General features: G+C 43.9%; 2 protein-coding genes across 2 annotated transcripts; both read left to right on the forward strand.

Moving 5' to 3' along the window:
* The first annotated feature begins 491 nt into the window (after positions 1-491).
* Positions 492-18456, forward strand: LOC121861041. The gene is made up of 2 exons (XM_042358528.1): positions 492-624; positions 16852-18456. Exon 2 carries the CDS (start codon positions 16872-16874, stop codon positions 17997-17999), a length of 1128 nt encoding a protein of 375 aa, XP_042214462.1. The 5' UTR covers positions 492-624; positions 16852-16871; the 3' UTR covers positions 18000-18456.
* LOC121860875 (protein ZBED8-like) lies at positions 8961-9377 on the forward strand. Its single transcript, XM_042358239.1, has one exon. The coding sequence runs from the start codon at positions 8961-8963 to the stop codon at positions 9375-9377; it is 417 nt and encodes a 138-aa protein (XP_042214173.1).
* Positions 18457-20221: the final 1765 nt, after the last annotated feature.

The raw sequence follows: 20221 nt of genomic DNA on the forward strand, positions 1-20221 counted from the left end.
CTATATAGTGAAAGGTCTTTTAGTTAGGTAAACGTGAAGGTCCGTTTCGTTTGTTTTAAAAAGTTTTATATGATTTTCACGTGAACAGATTTTAATATGGTGGTGGTTGACGGAGGTGAGTGGACACACATGAGCTGAATACTGATTTTTTTTTTCATTTATAAATATTATTGAGATATAGAAACGTTTATAATAGATATTGACGAAACTCGAATGTGAAATTAGTCACTTAATTTTGACATAAACACAGAAGAGGAGGAATGTTAAGAAATAAGTAGAAAAGAGGAGGATGGATAGGAGATAAAGAGGATGAAGAAGAAACAAAGGAATAAGAAAAAATTATGAACAATGATAAAAAGAAAATTTGTTAGTGTAGTGATGAAATGTTGAGACTGATGTACACACACATACACACACACACACACACACACACACACACACACATCAACATACCCATACAAATTCTCGCTTAATCTCTAACTCTCTCACTCACAGGTAGACGCCACCCACACTATAGTTCCCTCCGACCCAGCTAGTGTCTCTCAGTTCAGTAACCTACGGTGAGAGAAGAATACGTGTGGGCTTGATGCTGCTGCTGCTGCTACCCCTTGATAACCACAGATCGTAAGTTTTTTTTTTTTAGGTGGGTGTGTTGGGGGGCTACATATTACATTTACCGCAAGAGGATGTGAGTGAATTCGGATCCTGTTCTGTTCTGTTTTGTTCAGTAGAGTGTAACAGATATAGCTTTTGTTTTGTTTTGGTTGGACGTGGGTTTGTTTATGCTTATATATCTTGGTTATTTTATTTATTTTTCTGGTATTGAAAATTTGTTTGAGTTATAATTATCGTATGGGTAATATTAGTGATTTGCGTTCCTGTTTCGTTTTGTTTGGTCTTGTGAAGTATAGTGTATAAGGTGTGTGTGTGTGTGTGTGTGTCTGTCTGTGTGTGTGGGTTTCAACGTTGTCGTAGATTGTAATACAGTAATTGTAAAGTAAAAATGTAAGGGATTTGTTTCATATTTTACATTTATATCATGACTTATCTAGTGCATGCATTTTCCTGTATTTTATTGGCTAATATATTGACATGTATTATGTGTGTGCTCTAATTTGAATAGTTTACCGTCCCACTGAGTATTCATTTTCTACCGATTTTTTATTTTTATTTTTTTTACGTCTTGTTCATTTTACAATTTACACTCCAAGTGCATTTCGTGGCTTTTGCACCTGACAACATTTCGTTCTTTTGTTTTCATCCCAATGTCTTTACCTATATCGTTTTTGTTTGGTTTTACCGATGACTTTTTTTTAAATAATATTCCTTAGTTCTGCAAATCATCGTTATCTATATACCTGTACATTATCCTGACCATACTTTTTTCTTCACCATTTCGTGATTTCCGTTGTTTTGGGATTATACACATTTCTGGACATGTTTTAAATAGAGGTGTATGTAAGGAAGAGAGGACTGTACAAATGACTGCTTTATCTATGTATAATTTGTATATGTTAGTATAGAGGTGGGTGTAAACACAGGGCAATAAAAGGACCGCTTTATCCAGGTATAAGTTAGTATCGAGGCGTGTTTAAGCAAGACAGTGAAAATGCGTAGTAAACTCCTCTTACGCGTGGGTTGTTGCGTAACTTGTATAATATGCTTTAACCTTACCTGGAGATAAGTTTCACCCCAGTTTATTTTACTTTTAAGATTAACCTAACTTAACCTACAGGTAATCTAATACTAGCTAATTTCTTCTAACGTAGCCGATTCTTGCCCAACCTAATTTATTTAATTAACCTCACCTAACCTATATAACCTAACCTCATCCCTCCAGGTAGCATTAAGGTATTATAAGATGGATTAAGTTAGGGTGTCTAATCTTCAGGTGACGCTTTTAACCTGCCGTAATACAGACATAAAGAATAAAGGTTGTCTTGTAGTCATTCATTAGAGAAACAAGAAATGCAAATGTTATGAATAAATAAATAAATAAATAAATAAATAAGACGGTAATTGACGCCTTCCTACAGGTAAACAAAGATGGCGGACCTTTACCTGTTGTTGTGTAAGTTTAATGAAAAAAAGGCCGATAAAAGTGGTATATTATTTGACACACACACACACACACTCACACACACACACACACACACACACCTACCTTGGAGCCAGTGAAGCAACAATTGTAGATAAACACACACTCATATCACAATGGACGGAGGAATAACATAAACAAAACACTACAGTAATATAAATCACAATGAACAATAAATAAACATCATCAACAAGGAAATTATATGTAAACATTTTTACCGTCGCCTCGAGATTATCATAATGGTATTGGCGATGTTATACACGTGTTATATAAACGATTGATTGCTGTTAAAGATAAGAATTATATTATTTCTGTTGTTAGTTGTTTTGTGTGTGTGTGTGTTATGTATTTTATGTTGTAGTTTGTTTAATTTGTGTGAATTTTTAGGTAAAGAGTTGTTGTATGTTATAGGTTGTAGGGGTTAGGTTAGGTTAGGGAGAGAGGTGGGTGCCAGTCAGGAGTTTGCACCTGTACGCTCGACTAATTTGGAGTGGAGTAACATGCTGGGGGTGACTCACAGCCCGCCTGCTTACCTGTCCACCTCCCCCTCCCTCCGCCCTACCCAGTTCCCCTCCCTCCACCATGCTCAGCTCCCCCTCCCTACCCCCTGTCCAACACCCCCTCCCTCCCTCCCTTCTACCTAGCTCTCCCTCCCTCCCCCCTACCTCGCCCTCTCCCATATCCCTTCCCCCTGCCTATTCCCTATCCCTGCCTATCCTCCCCCCTACCACCCATCCCTGCTCTGCCCCCCTATCTAACATCCTCTCTCCCTACCCTTCCCCCTATCCCTCCTCCCTACCTATCCTTCACCCCACATTGGTCACCGTCTTCACCCCTAACTCTGGTCTTAGCCATACTCTCTCCTAACTTACCTGTTATCATCCTCATCTCTTACAAGCTCTCGAAGACAGTGTGGGCGCTATCTTTGTGTCGTAGCTAAAGTGTTAGAGGTTTCAGGGCTTGGAACCTCTATCTATCTATCTCTGTCTATCTGTCTGTCTGTCTGTCTATCTACTTATCTGTCTATCAATCTATCTATCTAAATATCTATCTAAATATATCTATCTATCTATCTATTTATCTGTACATCTATCTTTCTATCTATCTATCTTTATCGTCTATCTATCTATCTATCCCCTCAGGTGTTAGGAGGTATGGTATGAAAGGGTTAAATCATTTGACCCTTGAACTCAATTTATCATACAATAATTTACATCCAAATGACAGTAATTAGGGCATCGCAATCAGGCGTTTAATTATATATTCAAAGGGTTAGTATATCTGATCCGTATATTCCTACCTTAGAGTATAATAGTATATTCAGTGATCATAATTAAGCGATAAATTCATCATTATCATCATCCTGGTGTGGGTTACGCTGTCGTCTGTAGGTGATCAAGTTATCGTATACTGTATGTAAACAGAGATTCACGCTGTATTGTTAACCTGTATAGTACTGCCAGATAAACATCGTTGGCTATCCACACAACTATAAGATTTGCATTAGAATAATAGTGAGTTTTTTTTTTAATCTCTTTATCTGGCTATACTGTACTTTGCTGGAGTTGTTCTTGTGCCCGTTCGTCTTTTGTAAATCCGGATTGGTCTTGTTTGCAGTAGGGAGCGTTCTCCTATTCAAACCCGGATTTTGGCTTTGTTTTGAAGGGTGGATTTGTGGGAGGGGATTCTGTAAAAGTGTATTTTGGTGATTGACGTTGAGTGTAGATGTTGTTATTATTATGGTTATTGTTATTTTTACTATTACGGTTGTTGTTGTTGTTGTCATTATTAGTAGACATTTTGACACCTATGTCTGACCCCTCCTCCACCTCCACCAACACCCACGTCTGCCCCCCTCCTCCCCCACACAACTTAAGTGTTCCCCCTCCTTCTACCGCCCATACCCACCACCACCCACGTCTTCCCCCGTCCACCTACCCCTCCACCCACCACCGCCCACGTCTGGCTCCACACAACAACCTGAATCCGGCTTCTCAAACAATTTTTATGTGAATTTCCCAACTCCACAACAAGAGGACATGCCAGTGTAAGGCAGAGTCTCTGTGCGATTTTGGTACCATTCTTGGCTGCCATATTTTATCCCTATAGTTTAAGTGAGTTATTAACGTAAGCTATAAAGAGTCCACTGTAGGTGAAAAGATAAGGTCAAAATCCTCCTAAGAAAAATTTAACGTACAAATCTTTGTTAATCCATCCTTGTGTGTTAATGAGCTGCCTTGGGTTCAGTGAGTCAGCTTGATGAGTTATTGAACCCTTGAGAGCCCATCCTTGTGTCTTAGATGAGTCTCTGAACCTCTGAGTTAGATAGGTGACCACAACTCCTAATAGGTGGAAAAAATACACTAATCTCTGAGAACCTGAGCCCTGGGCGGCCACTGGATCCAGGTCCCCGTCAGAGCCCACCAGACAGGTCCTCGACTCTGACCTGACAAGCTGACGTGACTTATAAATACAGGATGGATCAGGAATAAAATACTACTACTAATAATTATAATAATAAAAATGATAACTACAATAATAATAATGATAATAATAAAATAATGGTAAATAATAATAATAATAATAAAAACACGAGAAGGAAAACTTAATTAGCAATTTTTCTCCCAGCATGAACAAGCAGCAAACACTACCATCATTTTTTTTCTCCAGTAGGAACGAGTAACCAACACGCCTCACTCACGTAACAAAATATTCTCAAACTCATTTTTTTTAACTTTGATCCAATTTCATCTAATAACATCATAATTGGCGCATATCTCGGCTGCCAAATTAGAAGTTGGCGTAGTGTGTGAGCGTGGGTGACGGGAGCCAATTATTATCTTCAAGTTAACATTGATATTACTGGATAAATATTGACGTTTTCATTTGAGTTTTTTTTTTTTTAAGTTTTAAGATTTACTAATTAGAATTTTCTGTGGTAGATAGATCGATAGATAGATAGATAGATACATTCCTTCAGTAAAATCGTCACACACACACACACAGAAGCACACCAGGTACACAGACAACACAGGTAGACACACATACACACACACACGCACGCACGCAAACAGGGAGTAGCTTTCACCACCATTATCATAGAGGTCCTGACAAGTGAAGCTCAAAGTCAATATTTATTCTCACTTAACCTAACCTAACCATTTTTACTTGTGATATTCAACGTTAGGATTCAGCATTGTGTGTGTGTGTGTGTGTGTGTGTGTGTGTGTGTGTGTGCGTGTGTGTGTGTGTGTGTGTGTGTGTGTGTGTGTGTGTGCATTATCTATATATCAACTCATCTTGTTTATCTCTACACACTAACATTCTCACTGTCCAATATTTTCTGCCCACTAATCCATAGGCGTCAGGCAGTCATCACCTTCTACCTAAAATGGCTCTCAATATATAAATAAATTAAGTATTATTTCCCGCTGAACAACCCCGTCAGTGTGTGTGTGTGTGTGTCTGTGTTGCAGAGTCTTTAATAGAACACCATTATTTGTTATTATTTTAAATTGAATTGTCCGTTACAATAATTTAAGACGGTTGAAAATATTTAGTGGAATGGTTTTTATTATCGTTCAAGTGTCATTGTATAATTTTATTTAGTACCAATAAAATATAATGAGTTAAGCTGATGAATCTATTTCTGCTTTACTTTACTGTCCAATGAATTTTAGACAGGGTAACAATGTCGAGTTTTCATTGGCTGGTCAGGAAATTTTATCCAGGTTCATTTATTTTATTTCGGATCACATGAAGATTAGACATCCGAGTTTAAGTCACCTGAAGATTAACCACCCTAATAACACTATATTGGAGAGTGGTGTTAGGTTAGGTTAGGGTAGTATTAGGGTGATCCATATATTAACCTTAAAAATATTATACACAGAACACAGACATGTTCTTATCAATAATGTTCTTCAAGTTATTAAGTTCTAAAACGTATGAGATAATTTATGAACACCTTGAATATCGACGACTTCCATGTTCCGTGTCTTATTAATCTCCCAGTGGTTGACCTCGACTTTAGGCAGCTTTAATATATTAAATATTTTGTCGGTCTTATCTTTTATCTTATCTTTACACACCTCGGGCAGGCTCAGGGCGGGGATGGTTCTCACGGCACGAGGGACTCCAAATGGGGGACCCGCCAATTAGATCAGCAACCTGGAGCCATTACCTGGGTATTCAGAGGTAATCAAGGCAGCGATTGTACAGGTGCCACGCCCCCCAACTCTCCAGGTGACCCGCCAACACCTGGTTAGGCCGAGGTGTTCACAGACTGACTTACCTGACTGTGGGTTTCTGAGTTGCATTACGTTGTCTGTAGATACACCGTCGTTATCTCTGTCTGTCACGCATACACACACACACACACACACACACACACATGACATATCCGTCCACCTTGAATTGTAATGAACGGGTTTCTTTTCAGAATTCCTTCCGTATATTTGAACCCAAATCTCTCTCAACACCACATTTTCTCTCACTTAACGTATCATTAACCTCGTGGGATAAATCTTAGTCTCCTCATTTTATAATTCAGAGGAACATGAAAATTGCGTGTCATTTCGCGTCCACCGCCCTCAGGAGGGATTGTGCTCACCCGTGAAATTGTCTCTCCCTCCTGCCGTCGACGCCCCTCGTGACTTCACAATATATCGAACTCGTGAATCATGATGCTGTCCTCGGATCACCACCTGAAGATTAGTCACCCCAGCCTAACCTAACCTAATCTTCAGGTGAAATAAGCTTTTTGTGGCAAATCTTCAGGTGAAATAAGCTTTATAGTGATTAATCTTCAGGTAATCCTCTTTAAACTCGTACCCAATATGATAATCACCTCGACCTCAGACCACAATATACAACTATTATACCCACCACCGTCATTATCATACCGTATCACATCAAGAACCTGACCTAACCCAACCTAACCAAACCTAACCTAACCTTTACCATATCATTTGCATATCACGGAGGTCCACCCAAGAGCCCCTTTGTACTGCCAGGTTAGGTTAGGTTACGTTAGGTTAGGCTAGATTAGGTTAGATTAGATTAAATATTTAGAACAAAGTGTTGAGAGGTCCACCGCCCAACAGACCTCGCCCTCCTCCAAGACCTACTAAGGGGTGGTCCTCCGTCAGCGTGGGCGACACCCCTGCCACGTCTCCCGTCGCCAGGAACCGTATTTGGCCAGGGGCTCCTACCGGCCGCCAGAAGGCTAAAGGTTACTCAATCACCCAAGAAAAACCTTCAAGATATTGTGTGTGTAAACGCCAGTGCTGGAGAAACACACCCGGGCGTTGCTGCTCAGCCCTAACCCCAGATTCACACAAAAAAAATCATACCCTCAGGCCTCTTTTCCCCTGTAACTAAGACACCAGAACACTTACAGTACTGTATTTTAGTTCCTGTAATTTGTGAGTTTTAAGTGAGATTTTACCTTAAATCTTTGGTTTAAGGAGAAATGTTACAGTGGTTTAGTTTTGGTTTAGTCGTGGTGGGTGGCGGTGGTCAAAGGACTCACCGCCAGGCTAAATATAGGAAGGCTGTGAGGGACATCAAAGGAACACCGAAGGAGGGCAAGAGAAACAGGTGTTACCTCCAGGTTAATTAATATCTTTTATGATGCGACAGGTGTTAAAAAGTAATATTTTATCTTTCTTAAGTGACAGGTGTGAGGTATATGTTAACTAGGCCTATTTGTAATGTCAGGTGTTAGGTTCAGGTATAAATCGATCTTTTTGGGAGGTCAGGTGTTAAGTTAGGTTAGGTTAGGTGAGTGTAAGCGAGCAGGTTGTGGGTGGTGTGATCAGGAACAAGTGAAGGTAATTGGTACCATCTGTCGTCCTTGGGTTTCAAGGACCTGGGTTCGACCCTCACTTTGGGCGGAGGCTTTATGCATAAGAGAAATTATTAACACACACGTGAGCAGGTACACGCGCGCGCACACACACACATCAGGTTAAAATACAGTCATAATGCAATAAAGAAGCCATTTTGGATGTAATAACTTAAGTCAGGTAGTGAGATACATTTCAACAGTTACTACTCACAGACGAGGAAAAAAATAACTTACGACTTAACTAAATATCATTATAATTACAGATTTATAACGAGTTACAGGTACAATAATTACCTTGTGGTGACAGTAACTTACGGCACAGATACAGAGTTACATATAAAGTACAGGTACAGTAATGCTCTCTCTCTCTCTCTCTCTCTCTCTCTCTCTCTCTCTCTCTCTCTCTCTCGTCTTGTCTCTATTTCTCACTATCTATCTATCTATCTATCTATCCTCTGATAAATTAACCTCCTGTTCTAGATCCTGTTCACAATATGCAGGTGTGTGGGGGTCACCTTAGCTCACCTGGGGTTGTGTGTGTGTGTGTGTAGTGAACCTCTTGAGATGTGAACCTTTTTGCTGTTGAACCTCTTCCCCTCTACTCTCCCCTCCCCCCCTCCTCCTTCTTCTTCTCTACTCTCTTCCCCTCCTCTTTCCTCTTCTCGCTCTCTACTCCTACCTTCCCGCCTCCCCTTACCCTCTCCTCCTCTCCTCTTTATTTTCTTCCCTCTACCCCTCCCACTCCTCCCTCTCCCCCATCCCTCCCCTCCTCTTCCTCCTCCTCCTCCCCCTATCCTCCCCACCCTCCTTCCTCCCATCAAACAACAGTACTGTTTAGTGCAGTGGTTCTCAAACTCGGGGTAATTACCCCAACTGGGGTAAAAACTACATTCTGGCTGGGGTAACACGCTTCTGTTGGCACGGTGGGGTAACCTCGTATTTAACACTTATAACACTTACGTTTGCCGCGTTTGGCAACTTGTGAAGTATTCGCTCACACTCAAGACGTCAATGACAAAATATTTTCCTGAAAGCAAGGCTCTGGAGACGAACACCGCATGGATGAAGCAACCATTTCTCGTCGCCGAAGATGTCATTTCTGACAACGACTCTGCAAAAGACGAATTCCTGAAGTTGAGAAATGATTCCGTGACCCGTAGCACATTCGACACTGTCGAGGATATTGCATCTTTCTGGTTTAAGCAAGGAGCAGTGGGATACCCAACTCTAATGACTCGGGCTATCGACGTACTTCTTCCATTTCCCACGACCTATATGTGTGAACTTGGGTTCTCGGCAGTGTACCACATCAAGTCCAAGACTAGAAACCGGTTCGTTCCAAGCTCAGATATGAGGCTGGCTCTGTCAAAGACTAAACCACGCATCCAAAATCTGGTGTCGACAACACAAGTTCATCCATCTCACTAAGACTAAGTCTATAACAGCACTGTAACTGTAGCACTATTATTGATTTTTGTATAAGACACACTTCAATTGTACACTTGTGTTTTGTACAATACACTTTATTGAATAGAATTAAGGAGTAAAATTTTACGTTGGAGTAATTCGAACCTGTTAGACTTTATATAGGGGTAAAACTGGAAAAAAACTTTGAGAACCACTGGTCTAGTGTATTCAGAACGACACCCAAGCTGAAGTACACCTCACCCATCATACACCCATCATACACACACCATACACACATATCCTGCCTAGTGTAATCAGGGGCGTATCCGGGGGAGCCCCCAGGACACACAGCCACCAGCTCTACTTTCATGTCCAGTGGTTAGGTTTGGTTAGATTTGGTTAGGTTAGGTTTGGTTAGATTTGGTTAGGTTTTAATTTATTGTGAACTTTGATAATAATGCTATGAAAACTCTATATCACGGACAGACGGACAGACAGATATATGAATGTATGTATGTATGTATGTATGTATGTATGTATGTATGTATCACCACTACATCCACAAACCCTACAAGTCCCCACCCCTCACCCCTCACCACCACCACCCCCCCGCACACACCCACCACAACCCACCTCCCACCCACAACACCCCTCCCACCACAACCCACCCCACCCACACACACCCACACACGCCCCCCTCATCATCATCATAGTCCATTTAAAGAATCAGAATCTACATCAAAGGTTTAATAAACGACTGAATCCTAACCTAAACCTAACCTAATCCAGTTATGTGATCGTCTCTTGTTCTTTATGGAGCTGGTCGTCTTGTTGTCACTTTCTCCTTATGAGGCCACACGTCTCTTTAAATGGCCCTGGACGAGAGCTGATGTTTGAGTGTTTATTGATAATGTTGACGGAGTGGGTGTTGGTGTATGTGTTTTTAATGTTTTTTTTCGTTTTCTCTCTTTTTTTTTCTTTTTTCTTTTCTTTTTCTTTTTCTATTTCTTTCTTTTTCTCTCTTTTTTTCTTTCTCTTTCTATATTTCTTTCTTTTTTTCTCTCTTTTTCTTTCTTTCATAATTCCATGCTCTCTCAGTTTTTATTTATTTGTTTTTCTCTTTATTCAAATTTATTCTCTCTCTCTCTCTCTCTCTCTCTCTCTCTCTCTCTCTCTCTCTCTCTCTCTCTAGACATTCCCAGTTTAGTTTACATGAAAATTAGACACCCCCCAGCTTAACCACTGTAATGCTCACCTAACTTAACCCCATCCCCTTAGGTAGTGTTAGGGTGGTTAATCTTCAGGTGAAATAAACTGGTGTTTACTCTTCAGGTGAAATAAGCTGTGGTGTCTAATCTTTAGGTGAAATAAGTTGTGGTGTCTACTCTTCTTCAGGTGAAATAAGCTGTGGTGTCTTCTCTTCTTCAGGTGAAATAAGCTGTGGTGTCTACTCTTCTTCGGGTGAAATAAGCTGTGGTGTCTACTCTTCTTCAGGTGAAATAAGCTGTGGTGTCTACTCTTCTTCAGGTGAAATAAGCTGTGGTGTCTACTCTTCTTCGGGTGAAATAAGCTGTGGTGTCTACTCTTCTTCAGGTGAAATGACTTTCTTCAATAAATAAGCTGTGGTGTCTACTCTTCTTCAGGTGATCAAATTTGAATATTTTATTGATGGAATCTGTTTGTAGTTCGTCAGAGGTTGGTCGAGTAACAGGGGTTGAGGAGAAGTCAAGGAGGGAGAGAGGAGTAAGGGAGAGGGTGAGTAGAGGGAGGAGTAGAGGAGGAGGGCAAGGGAGTAAGGGAGAGGGGTTGAGAGAGGGGAAGTAAGGGGAGAGGGGTCAAGGAGTAAGGGGTGAGGGAGAGGGTTGAGGAGTAAGGGAGAGAGGGAGTCAAGGAGAGGGTTGGAGGAGTAAGAGAGGGTCAGGGAGTAAGGGAGAGGGTTGAGGAGTAAGAGAGAAGGGGAGAGGGTTGAGGAGTAAGGAGAAGGCTAAGGAGTAAGGGGTCGAGGCGAGGTGTGTTTAGGTCACTGGCCGATATGGACGAAAAGCCTCCCACACCACCACCACGACCCACTGGGGACACTATATGGCCCGTGTGTGTCCTCTCCCTCCATGGCCCGTGTGGGGTGTGTCCTCCGTCCATGGCCCGTGTGGATGTGTCCTCTCCCTCCATGGCCCGTGTGGATGTGTCCTCTCCGTCCATGGGATGTGTCCTCTCCGTCCATGGCCCGTGTGGATGTGTCCTCTCCGTCCATGGCCCGTGTGGGTGTGTCCTCTCCCTCCATGGCCCGTGTGGCTGTGTCCTCTCCGTCCATGGTGTGGGTGTGTCCATGGCCCGTGTGGGTGTGTCCTCTCCTCCATGGGCCGTGTGGGTGTCCTCTCCTCCATGGCCCGTGTGGGTGTGTCCTTCCGTCCATCCATGGCCCGTGTGGGTGTGTCCTCTCCTCCATGGCCCGTGTGGGTGTGTCCTCTCCCTCCATGGCCCGTGTGGGTGTGTCCCTCCCTCCATGGCCCGTCCATGGCCATGTCTTCCGTCCATGGCCCGTGTGTGTGTCCTCTCCTCCATGGCCCGTGTGGTGTGTCCTCTCCTCCATGGCCCGTGTGGATGTGTCCTCCCGTCCATGGCCCGTGTGGTGTGTCCTCTCCTCCATGGCCCGTGTGGGTGTGTCCTCCCTCCATGGCCCGTGTGGATGTGTCCTCTCCGTCCATGTGTGTCCTCTCCTCCATGGCCCGTGTGGGTGTGTCCTCTCCTCCATGGCCCGTGTGGCTGTGTCCTCTCCGTCCATGGCCCGTGTGTGGCTGTGTCCCTCCCTCCATGGCCCGTGTGGGTGTCCTCTCCTCCATGGCCCGTGTGTGGGTCCATGTCCTCTCCGTCCATGCCCGTGTGGTGTGTCCTCTCCTCCATGGCCCGTGTGGATGTGTCCTCTCCGTCCATGGCCCGTGTCTCCTCCATGGCCCGTGTGGCTGTGTCCTCTCCGTCCATGGCCCGTGTGGGTGTGTCCTCTCCCTCCATGGCCCGTGTGATGTGTCCTCTCCGTCCATGTCCTCTCCGTCCATGCCCGTGTGGGTGTGTCCTCTCCCTCCATGGCCCGTGTGGGTGTGTCCTCTCCTCCATGGCCCGTGTGGTGTGTCCTCTCCGTCCATGGCCCGTGTGGGTGTGTCCTCTCCCTCCATGGCCCGTGTGGATGTGTCCTCTCCGTCCATGACCCGTGTGGATGGTGTCCTTGTCCTCTCCGTCCATGGCCCGTGTGGATGTGTCCTCTCCCTCCATGGCCCGTGTGGATGTCTTCTCTCCCTCCATGGCCCGTGTGGGTGTCTTCTCTCCCTCCATGGCCCGTGTGGGTGTCTTCTCTCCCTCCCACGTCGCCAAGAGTCGGGAGGAGGTGGGTATAGGTGTAGGTTTATGGAGTGTACTAATGATCACCGTCTTAGGAGAACTACTTGGTGTAGGAGGTGAGTGAGGAGGGCCTCGGGAGGGGGATGGGCCCACGCTCGTGTTCTAAATTCCACACACACACACACACACCAGGAGCCAGAGAGCACGACAGGTGAGGCAGGTGTGGGAGTAAGAGGATGGCACCAGTTGGTGGGAGTGTGGGTGGAGGAGGGGGCGGGGCCAGGCAAACATCCTGGTCCGTGCCGCTCACTCCCCCCTACACACCTCTTCTGCTGCCCCGCCGCCATCGCCTGGCCGCCCGGGGCACGGGTGGACCCTCACGGCTCTGAGGGCGCCGATGCGTCACCCAGCGCCCCGAACAAGGTCCTGGACTCGGCCAGTTGCTGCCTTCCTGGGTGGATGACCTGCCGTAACCTAGCCTGTCATGACTGTGTGGTGACCCAGGGCCACACCATAATGGGGGAACAGTGGTGATGACTCCACCGTGACTGTGTGGTGACCCAGGGCCACACCATGATGGGGGAACAGTGGTGATGACTCCACCGTGACTGTGTGGTGACCCAGGGCCACACCATAATGGGGGAACAGTGGTGATGACTCGAAAGCGCTTGCCCTAGGCGTCTATATAACATCTACCGTGAACACCACCAAGGAGGGAACACTACTGGTGCCTCGCTAACACCACCAAGGAGGGAACACTACTGGTGCCTCGCTAACACCACCAAGGAGGGAACACTACTGGTGCCTCGCTAACACCACCATCAGTTTTATCAAAATCATATCCTGTGTAGCAGTCCCACAACCCTTACGTTATCCCTCACTAAATACAGGTTTGGGTAGCACATGTAAACAAGACTGACGCCTTCACACTGCCAGTCTTGTACTCTTTCTGCGTCCTGTGACGGTGAGGTCCTCTACAACTGTCGTCTCCCTTCGTCAGGTATTCAAAGCAAGAATCTGCAACAGGGTGAATTAACTACTAAAGAATCCACCGCTGTATCCGCCTTTCCTGACCGATTTACTGATATATTTTTCACTACTTGGGTGTTTGTTTACTTCCCTGACCTCGTGTGATGCTGCCAGGGATAGGATAATTATTTTTCTCCCAGTAAAACATGTCTTACAGCCCTATTGTCCGCCAACACCACCTCCTTATCAGATAAATTCACACGGTTAGATTTGTTCTTTCGTTACTACCTCTAAAATATTTGTATTTTGTGATATAAAATAAAAATAATGTAATAACTCATCTAGAGCCTTTTGTAAATGGCGAAAACCTTCCTTATTCTGTTTTATTTAATTTCTTTTGTTTCATCCAAATGTTTGTCATCGTTTATTATGTGAGTGATGATAATTGTGTTTATGATTAATGATAACTTAGGCTGTGTTCTCGTGTGATAGTCAGGAACTAGAGAGAGAGTGTGTGACTGTAAACATCAACTAAAAATACGTAACAAAAAACCCAAAACCTCACTGTAAAAGCTCGTATCATTTATAACCACAACAAACATATCCCAGGAATGAACGTAAAATCAAAGCAAAAAAAAAAATTCACTCAAACATAAACGAACGTGTGTAATCCTGAACGTGACTTGTGAACGTATAACCATCGTCTTTCAAATGACACACGATACCCACTCCTTCTTCCTCCACCTCCTACCTCTCACCTCTGCCCCTCACTTCCTTCCCACTAGAGATGACGACCATTAGTACCCAAATGCGTCCTCAACTGGGTCAAATCAACGCTACCTGCTCCGTGTTTACAGTTTCTCGCTTGACTCTCCGCTGGGACTATCCGGGTTTATTATTATTAGTAGTAGTAGTAGTAGTAGTAGTATTACTCTCTTTCGACTCTCCTATATCCCTTATTTATTGCCGTCTTTCTCTTCTCATTTCGTTTATTGCAGTTTATTTAATGTTTAATTTTGTGGTATGTATATTCAGTTTTCTTTTTTTCTTTTTATCCTCGCCTTTTATCTCTATATATCCTTGTGCGTCTCTCTCTCTCTCTCTCTCTCTCTCTCATCACACAAACCAACCTAGTTATTCGTACCCCCGCTGTTCCCCTTGGCATGGGCGTGGGCGTGGGCGTGGTGGGTCATTACGCCTGAGATATAGTCTAATTCTTAGCAGGATCTTAGGGGTTCATTTTTGTGGGCGTGGGTGTGGGCGTGAGTATGGGTGTGGATAGAGACATGGGCGCAGGTATAAACAACAGGCGTAGGTATAAACAACAGACGTAGGTATAAACAACGGGCGTAAGTATAAACAACAGGCGTAGGTATAAACAACGGGCGTAGGTATAAACAACAGGCGTAGGTATAAACAACAGGCGTAGGTATAAACAATGTATGTAGGTATAAACAACGGGTGTAGGTATAAACAACAGGCGTAGGTATAAACAACGGGCGTAGGTATATAAACAACGGGCGTAGGTATAAACAACGGGCGTAGGTATAAACAACGGGCGTAGGTATAAACAACGGGCGTAGGTATAAACAACGGGCGTAGGTATAAACAACAGGCGTAGGTATAAACAACAGGCGTAGGTATAAACAACAGGCGTAGGTATAAACAACAGGCGTAGGTATAAACAACAGGCGTAGGTATAAACAACAGGCGTAGGTATAAACAACAGGCGTAGGTATAAACAACAGGCGTAGGTATAAACAACGGGCGCAGGTATAAACAACGGGCGTAAGTATAAACAATGAACGTACAGTACATGTAAACAACAAACTCATGGAACACATAAACAACTTCATGTCACGGGAACCTCTGACAGTAATGTGTGGGAGACAGAGTTAGTGACCAACCATTTGTTTACATTCTGGTGATAACAAGATGGCAGATGTTTAGAATAACGAGGCAGTCTTATCACCACCATTATCACCACAGCTGTTTGAGGGAGAGGTGGTGGTGGGTGGTAGGATGGAAGGGGTGAGTGATAGGACACACACACACACACACACACACACACCATAATAACTTTACCTATGGTCTTTCCCTCCATGTATAAATATCAATAAATGTACTAAAGAAATGTTCGTACAATTACAGATTTATATATAAAATAAAGGTACATAAATACGGATCACCTGAAGATTGTTCCCTCAGCTTAACCAACCTAACCTAACCTAACCTATTCTAGCCCCCCCATTAAATAAGACGGAATTTTTTTACGTATTTCGACGGATTTTCTACACGTATAGACAGATTTTCTCCGTAATTAAACTTTTTTTATGCATTGTTGGTTTGGTTGTAATTGAAGATAAATTGGTGTATTTAATTGTTGTATTTGTGCGATGGAGAATAATTTAATGTATAAGTAAGAGAGAGAGAGAGAGAGAGAGAGAGAGAGCCACGAGGGTCAGCACACAAGATATACAGTACAGTATGAGAGTCAACTGAGGATATATTAATATACCTGCCTCCGGGCATCATCCTCAGTCACCCGTCAACACTGCTGGAAGGTGCTTGTCACCGTCCTGCTCCCCCTCCCCCTCCCCTGCACTCTTCAACAAGCCAACATCCAGAGCTTACTTTTACGTCCACACGACCACGCCTACACGACCCCCACACGCCTACACTCTGACACGCCCACATACTCCCACACCGAGCGACTTAAGAACGTAAAGGTTATTTTGGGGATTACCTGGACACAAGTACTTGTTACCGACCAACACCTGCTCAGGTAAGCACCGCTAATATAAGCAAGTATATTAAGAGTAAACAATTCCCACGACGTAGCTCAGCAGAATCTAAGTAAGTAAAACCCGGGATTAGTAAATATATGTGAGGTGTGTGTGTGTGTTGGATCACCTGAAGATTAGACATCACAGTTTATTCCACTTAAAGATTTAACGCTACCTGGGAGGGTTTAGGTGATCGAAAAGTCCCTGTGCACCTTGACAAGTTTGAAGACGTAAGTAGAACGAATAGACAGTAGACACAACCAGGAGAAACTACATTAGTCTTTATTATTGATGCACAGGGATATTTCGATCACCTGTATGTTTAATTTCACTTTGTCAAACAGTGCATTGGTATAAAGAGACAACACCTGAGGTAATAACTACACCTTTGCTCTCCTCAATGACAGTTGTCGTGTGAGTGGTGAGGATGGCTGGTACCTGGGTCCTCCTCCTCCTTCTTGTGCCTCTGGTCGACCATGTCATCGGAGACTCGACCCTTCACCCACCCAACACCTCCTCTAGCCTCATCACATCTCTCCGTATCTCTCTAGTCTCTGCCCTTCGAGATCTCCCCGCGACCACAGACACGACGACCCCACTGTACATCCCAAGTCCCACTCCTTATCCAGTCACTGATGTACCCGACTGTAAGTCTTGGATCCACCCTGATGTGCTGCGCAATATTCCCGATGTAGTGGCGAGGTTGCCCCTGGTGGTGAGTATGGCAAGCGTGGACTACTACACAAACATCTCCCTCGTCATGGTCAGCGCGACAGGTTCACTCCTTGCCTGTGTTACGCTGGTTCCCAGAGGAGGCCTCACTGTCGTAGAGGTGTATGCTGGTCACTGCCAGAACGGAGAGGCTGTCAGGCGCACGACTTGGCCATCTTCGGTTTTATTTGATAATAATACGTGGCCGCCATCATTAAGGTCTCATGGCGGCAGCAGAGAATATTTCCACATAGACGTTCAACCTGGAGAGTCAAAGACATCTGTCGCCCTGGCACCAAATGGCGATCGGAAAGACAGTATTAGTGTGAGTCTTAATGGAGAGGCAGAGTTCCTTTATATTTTCGGGTACAATATTGAGCTGGCCATTTCCATGGTGTCCTTCCACGGTGGTTGTCTCACCACCAAGTGCATGCAGTTAGCCGAGTCCGTCGGCTGGAACCAAACTGTTTACTTCCTGCCTGATGTAAACGCCACTGAAGTCAGACTAACAATAGATTATTGTTTATTTTTTGAAAGTAAACACCTGCCTGTGACGCCTGCACACCGTCACTGGCACAGCCTGACCTTCGGTGACAACTTAACGTCCGAGGGATATCTCTTTAGGAGGAAAGTGTTTGTGGACGGTGAGGAGGTAATGGACCTAAACATCAGCACCACTCAGCCGCCCTGGATGGCGCGCAGGGTCAGCTGGTGTCCGCTCAACGAAGCCAAAATGGAGATGGAAAAGGCTATCTGGACCCTGGAGTGTGACCCAACTAGCACCGCTCCCTCCCTCCCACACCTCCCCCTCCTGCTGCTGTTTCTGATCCCAACATTTATTTAGAAGTCTTGTTAACCAAACACACACAGGTACTGATACTGAAACAGTTTATTTAGCCAGAAAAATACAGATACAAGATGAACAATAACATCAATACTGACATGGCTGAACCAAGCGGGTGGTATTACTGTGCCAATCATAAGATAATAATTTTAAAAAGTGTTAGACCTGTTATATGTATTGAATTATATATTTTATTATAACTTTACCCCATTGTTGTGAACACCCAGATCAGTGTTACCATCACAAGAAGGATATACAATCAGTATTACCAAAGTTCAACAGAAGATGAGTGTTACGTGTCAACCACCTCAGTCTTGCTTTACAGATGATATAACGCTCTTACAGTATTACTTTACGGATAATATTTACCCGTAATAAAGAAACAGTAATATAAGTACAGTTCATAATATTACAGACTATCATTAGTGTCGTAAGACTTCCCAAGCCTTACATGAGACACGCTATGGTAATGATATATATATATATATATATATATATATATATATATATATATATATATATATATATATATATATATATATATATATATATAAGCTTTCTATATGAGGTAACTTAGTGGGTTAGGTTAGGGTTTCAAAATCGGGCACGTGCTAGTGTGTGTGTAATAATAATAATAATAATAATAAACGGTTTATTAATAAAGTTGCAGCCGGTGGCTGAAAATATACAGACTTACATTAGATTTAGACATAATGATATAATATGCATTGTGTGTGTGTGTATAGTTTGAGGTGCGGGGTGACGAGGGGTGGGTAATAGGTGGGCGTGGGAGCTGGTGGGGTGATGGGCATGGGAGGCGGTTAGGTGTTGGGTGTGGGAGGGCGTGGAGGTCGTTACATGTGCGTGGGAGGGAGGGGAGTATGGGTCAAGGGGAACATGGGAGGGCGTGGTAAGGCGTGGGAGCTAGGCAACACGACGGTAAGGGAGGTTACCAAACCGGTTAGTCCTGGTGGTAAAAACTGTACGCCTGTGTAACTCCCTCCCTCCTCCCTCTCTTCCCCTTCCCTCCCTCCCTGTCTCAGTCACATCCCCTTACTCCCTCACATCCTTCTCTCCCTGTCAACTCTCCTTTCCACCCCTACTCCCCGCGCCACCAGTGTGTGTGTGTGTGTGCGCGTCCATAGATTTATACTTTACAAGAATAAAGTAAAAAATAATAAATTTGTTTATTTTCATCTACTGTCGTGTAAATAACAATCACAACAACCAATTAATAGTCCAACTGTCTCGCTTATAATCCTCGTTCACTGATGGCGTCATTACCAGGACGACGAAACCCCGAATCAGACCTTGTAGTTCCCCCAATGATTTTAAGTAAAGTAGTAAATAATTAAACTTTATCAATTAAGGTTATTTTCCTGTTGGTGGTTCATCAATGATGTTAATATCTTCGTTAGTAAACTGTGATTCGGATACTTGAGGGTTCAGTAGGGACGAGTCGAGACCTCATTCACACGCCTCGAAGCCTCACCCTTTGTTTCTCTGCTCCTGGTGGCTACTGCTGGTGGCTGACGGGTCCTGTTTCTACTGCGGCCACCGACTACTTATGGATTCCTTAGTTACCACCATTCTTTCTTCTCTATATTAACGTTATGCTCCTCCCAGCACACAAACGTAGGGTATATTTACGTTTGTTAGACAATAATAGTGATTTGTATTGAGATAATTGTTAGGTTTAGTTTGGTAAGCTATAATTTGTTAGACCCTAAATTGAAACCCTGACATGAGATGGTATAAAATGTCTGGTGAATTGTGTCCACTGTGTTAAGGTCACCGGATTAGTTAAGGTCACGTGCATGGTGAATCAGCCTCAGGTGTCAGCCCGTCGCACCATAACACACGTCACCCACACCACTCTACCCTGACACGAGATACGATACGATACATCATCATATGACACCTAAATTAAGTGGGTGTGGGCGTGGTGGCTACGGGCGTGTCCTCTGCTTGATATGGCGCTGTTGACTGCCTGCCCTGACGAACAATGGATTGAGGTGAGTGGTTAAACCAAGGAATACTTTTTTTGTTTCGTGTTGCATATTCGGTTCAGTGATAGATGGATTCGGTTCACTTTACCTGTGTTATCTCGGCCGACACGTGATAGCTGTTCAATCACTGCCTTAATTATTACTGTGCTGGAATGGTTGTCATATACGTGTGCGTGGATTATGAATGTTATGGTTAGTTATGTAAATTAGGCT

The sequence above is a fragment of the Homarus americanus genome, unplaced genomic scaffold, assembly GCF_018991925.1.
Source record: "Homarus americanus isolate GMGI-L3 unplaced genomic scaffold, GMGI_Hamer_2.0 scaffold52806, whole genome shotgun sequence".
Taxonomy (NCBI): Eukaryota; Metazoa; Arthropoda; class Malacostraca; order Decapoda; family Nephropidae; genus Homarus; species Homarus americanus.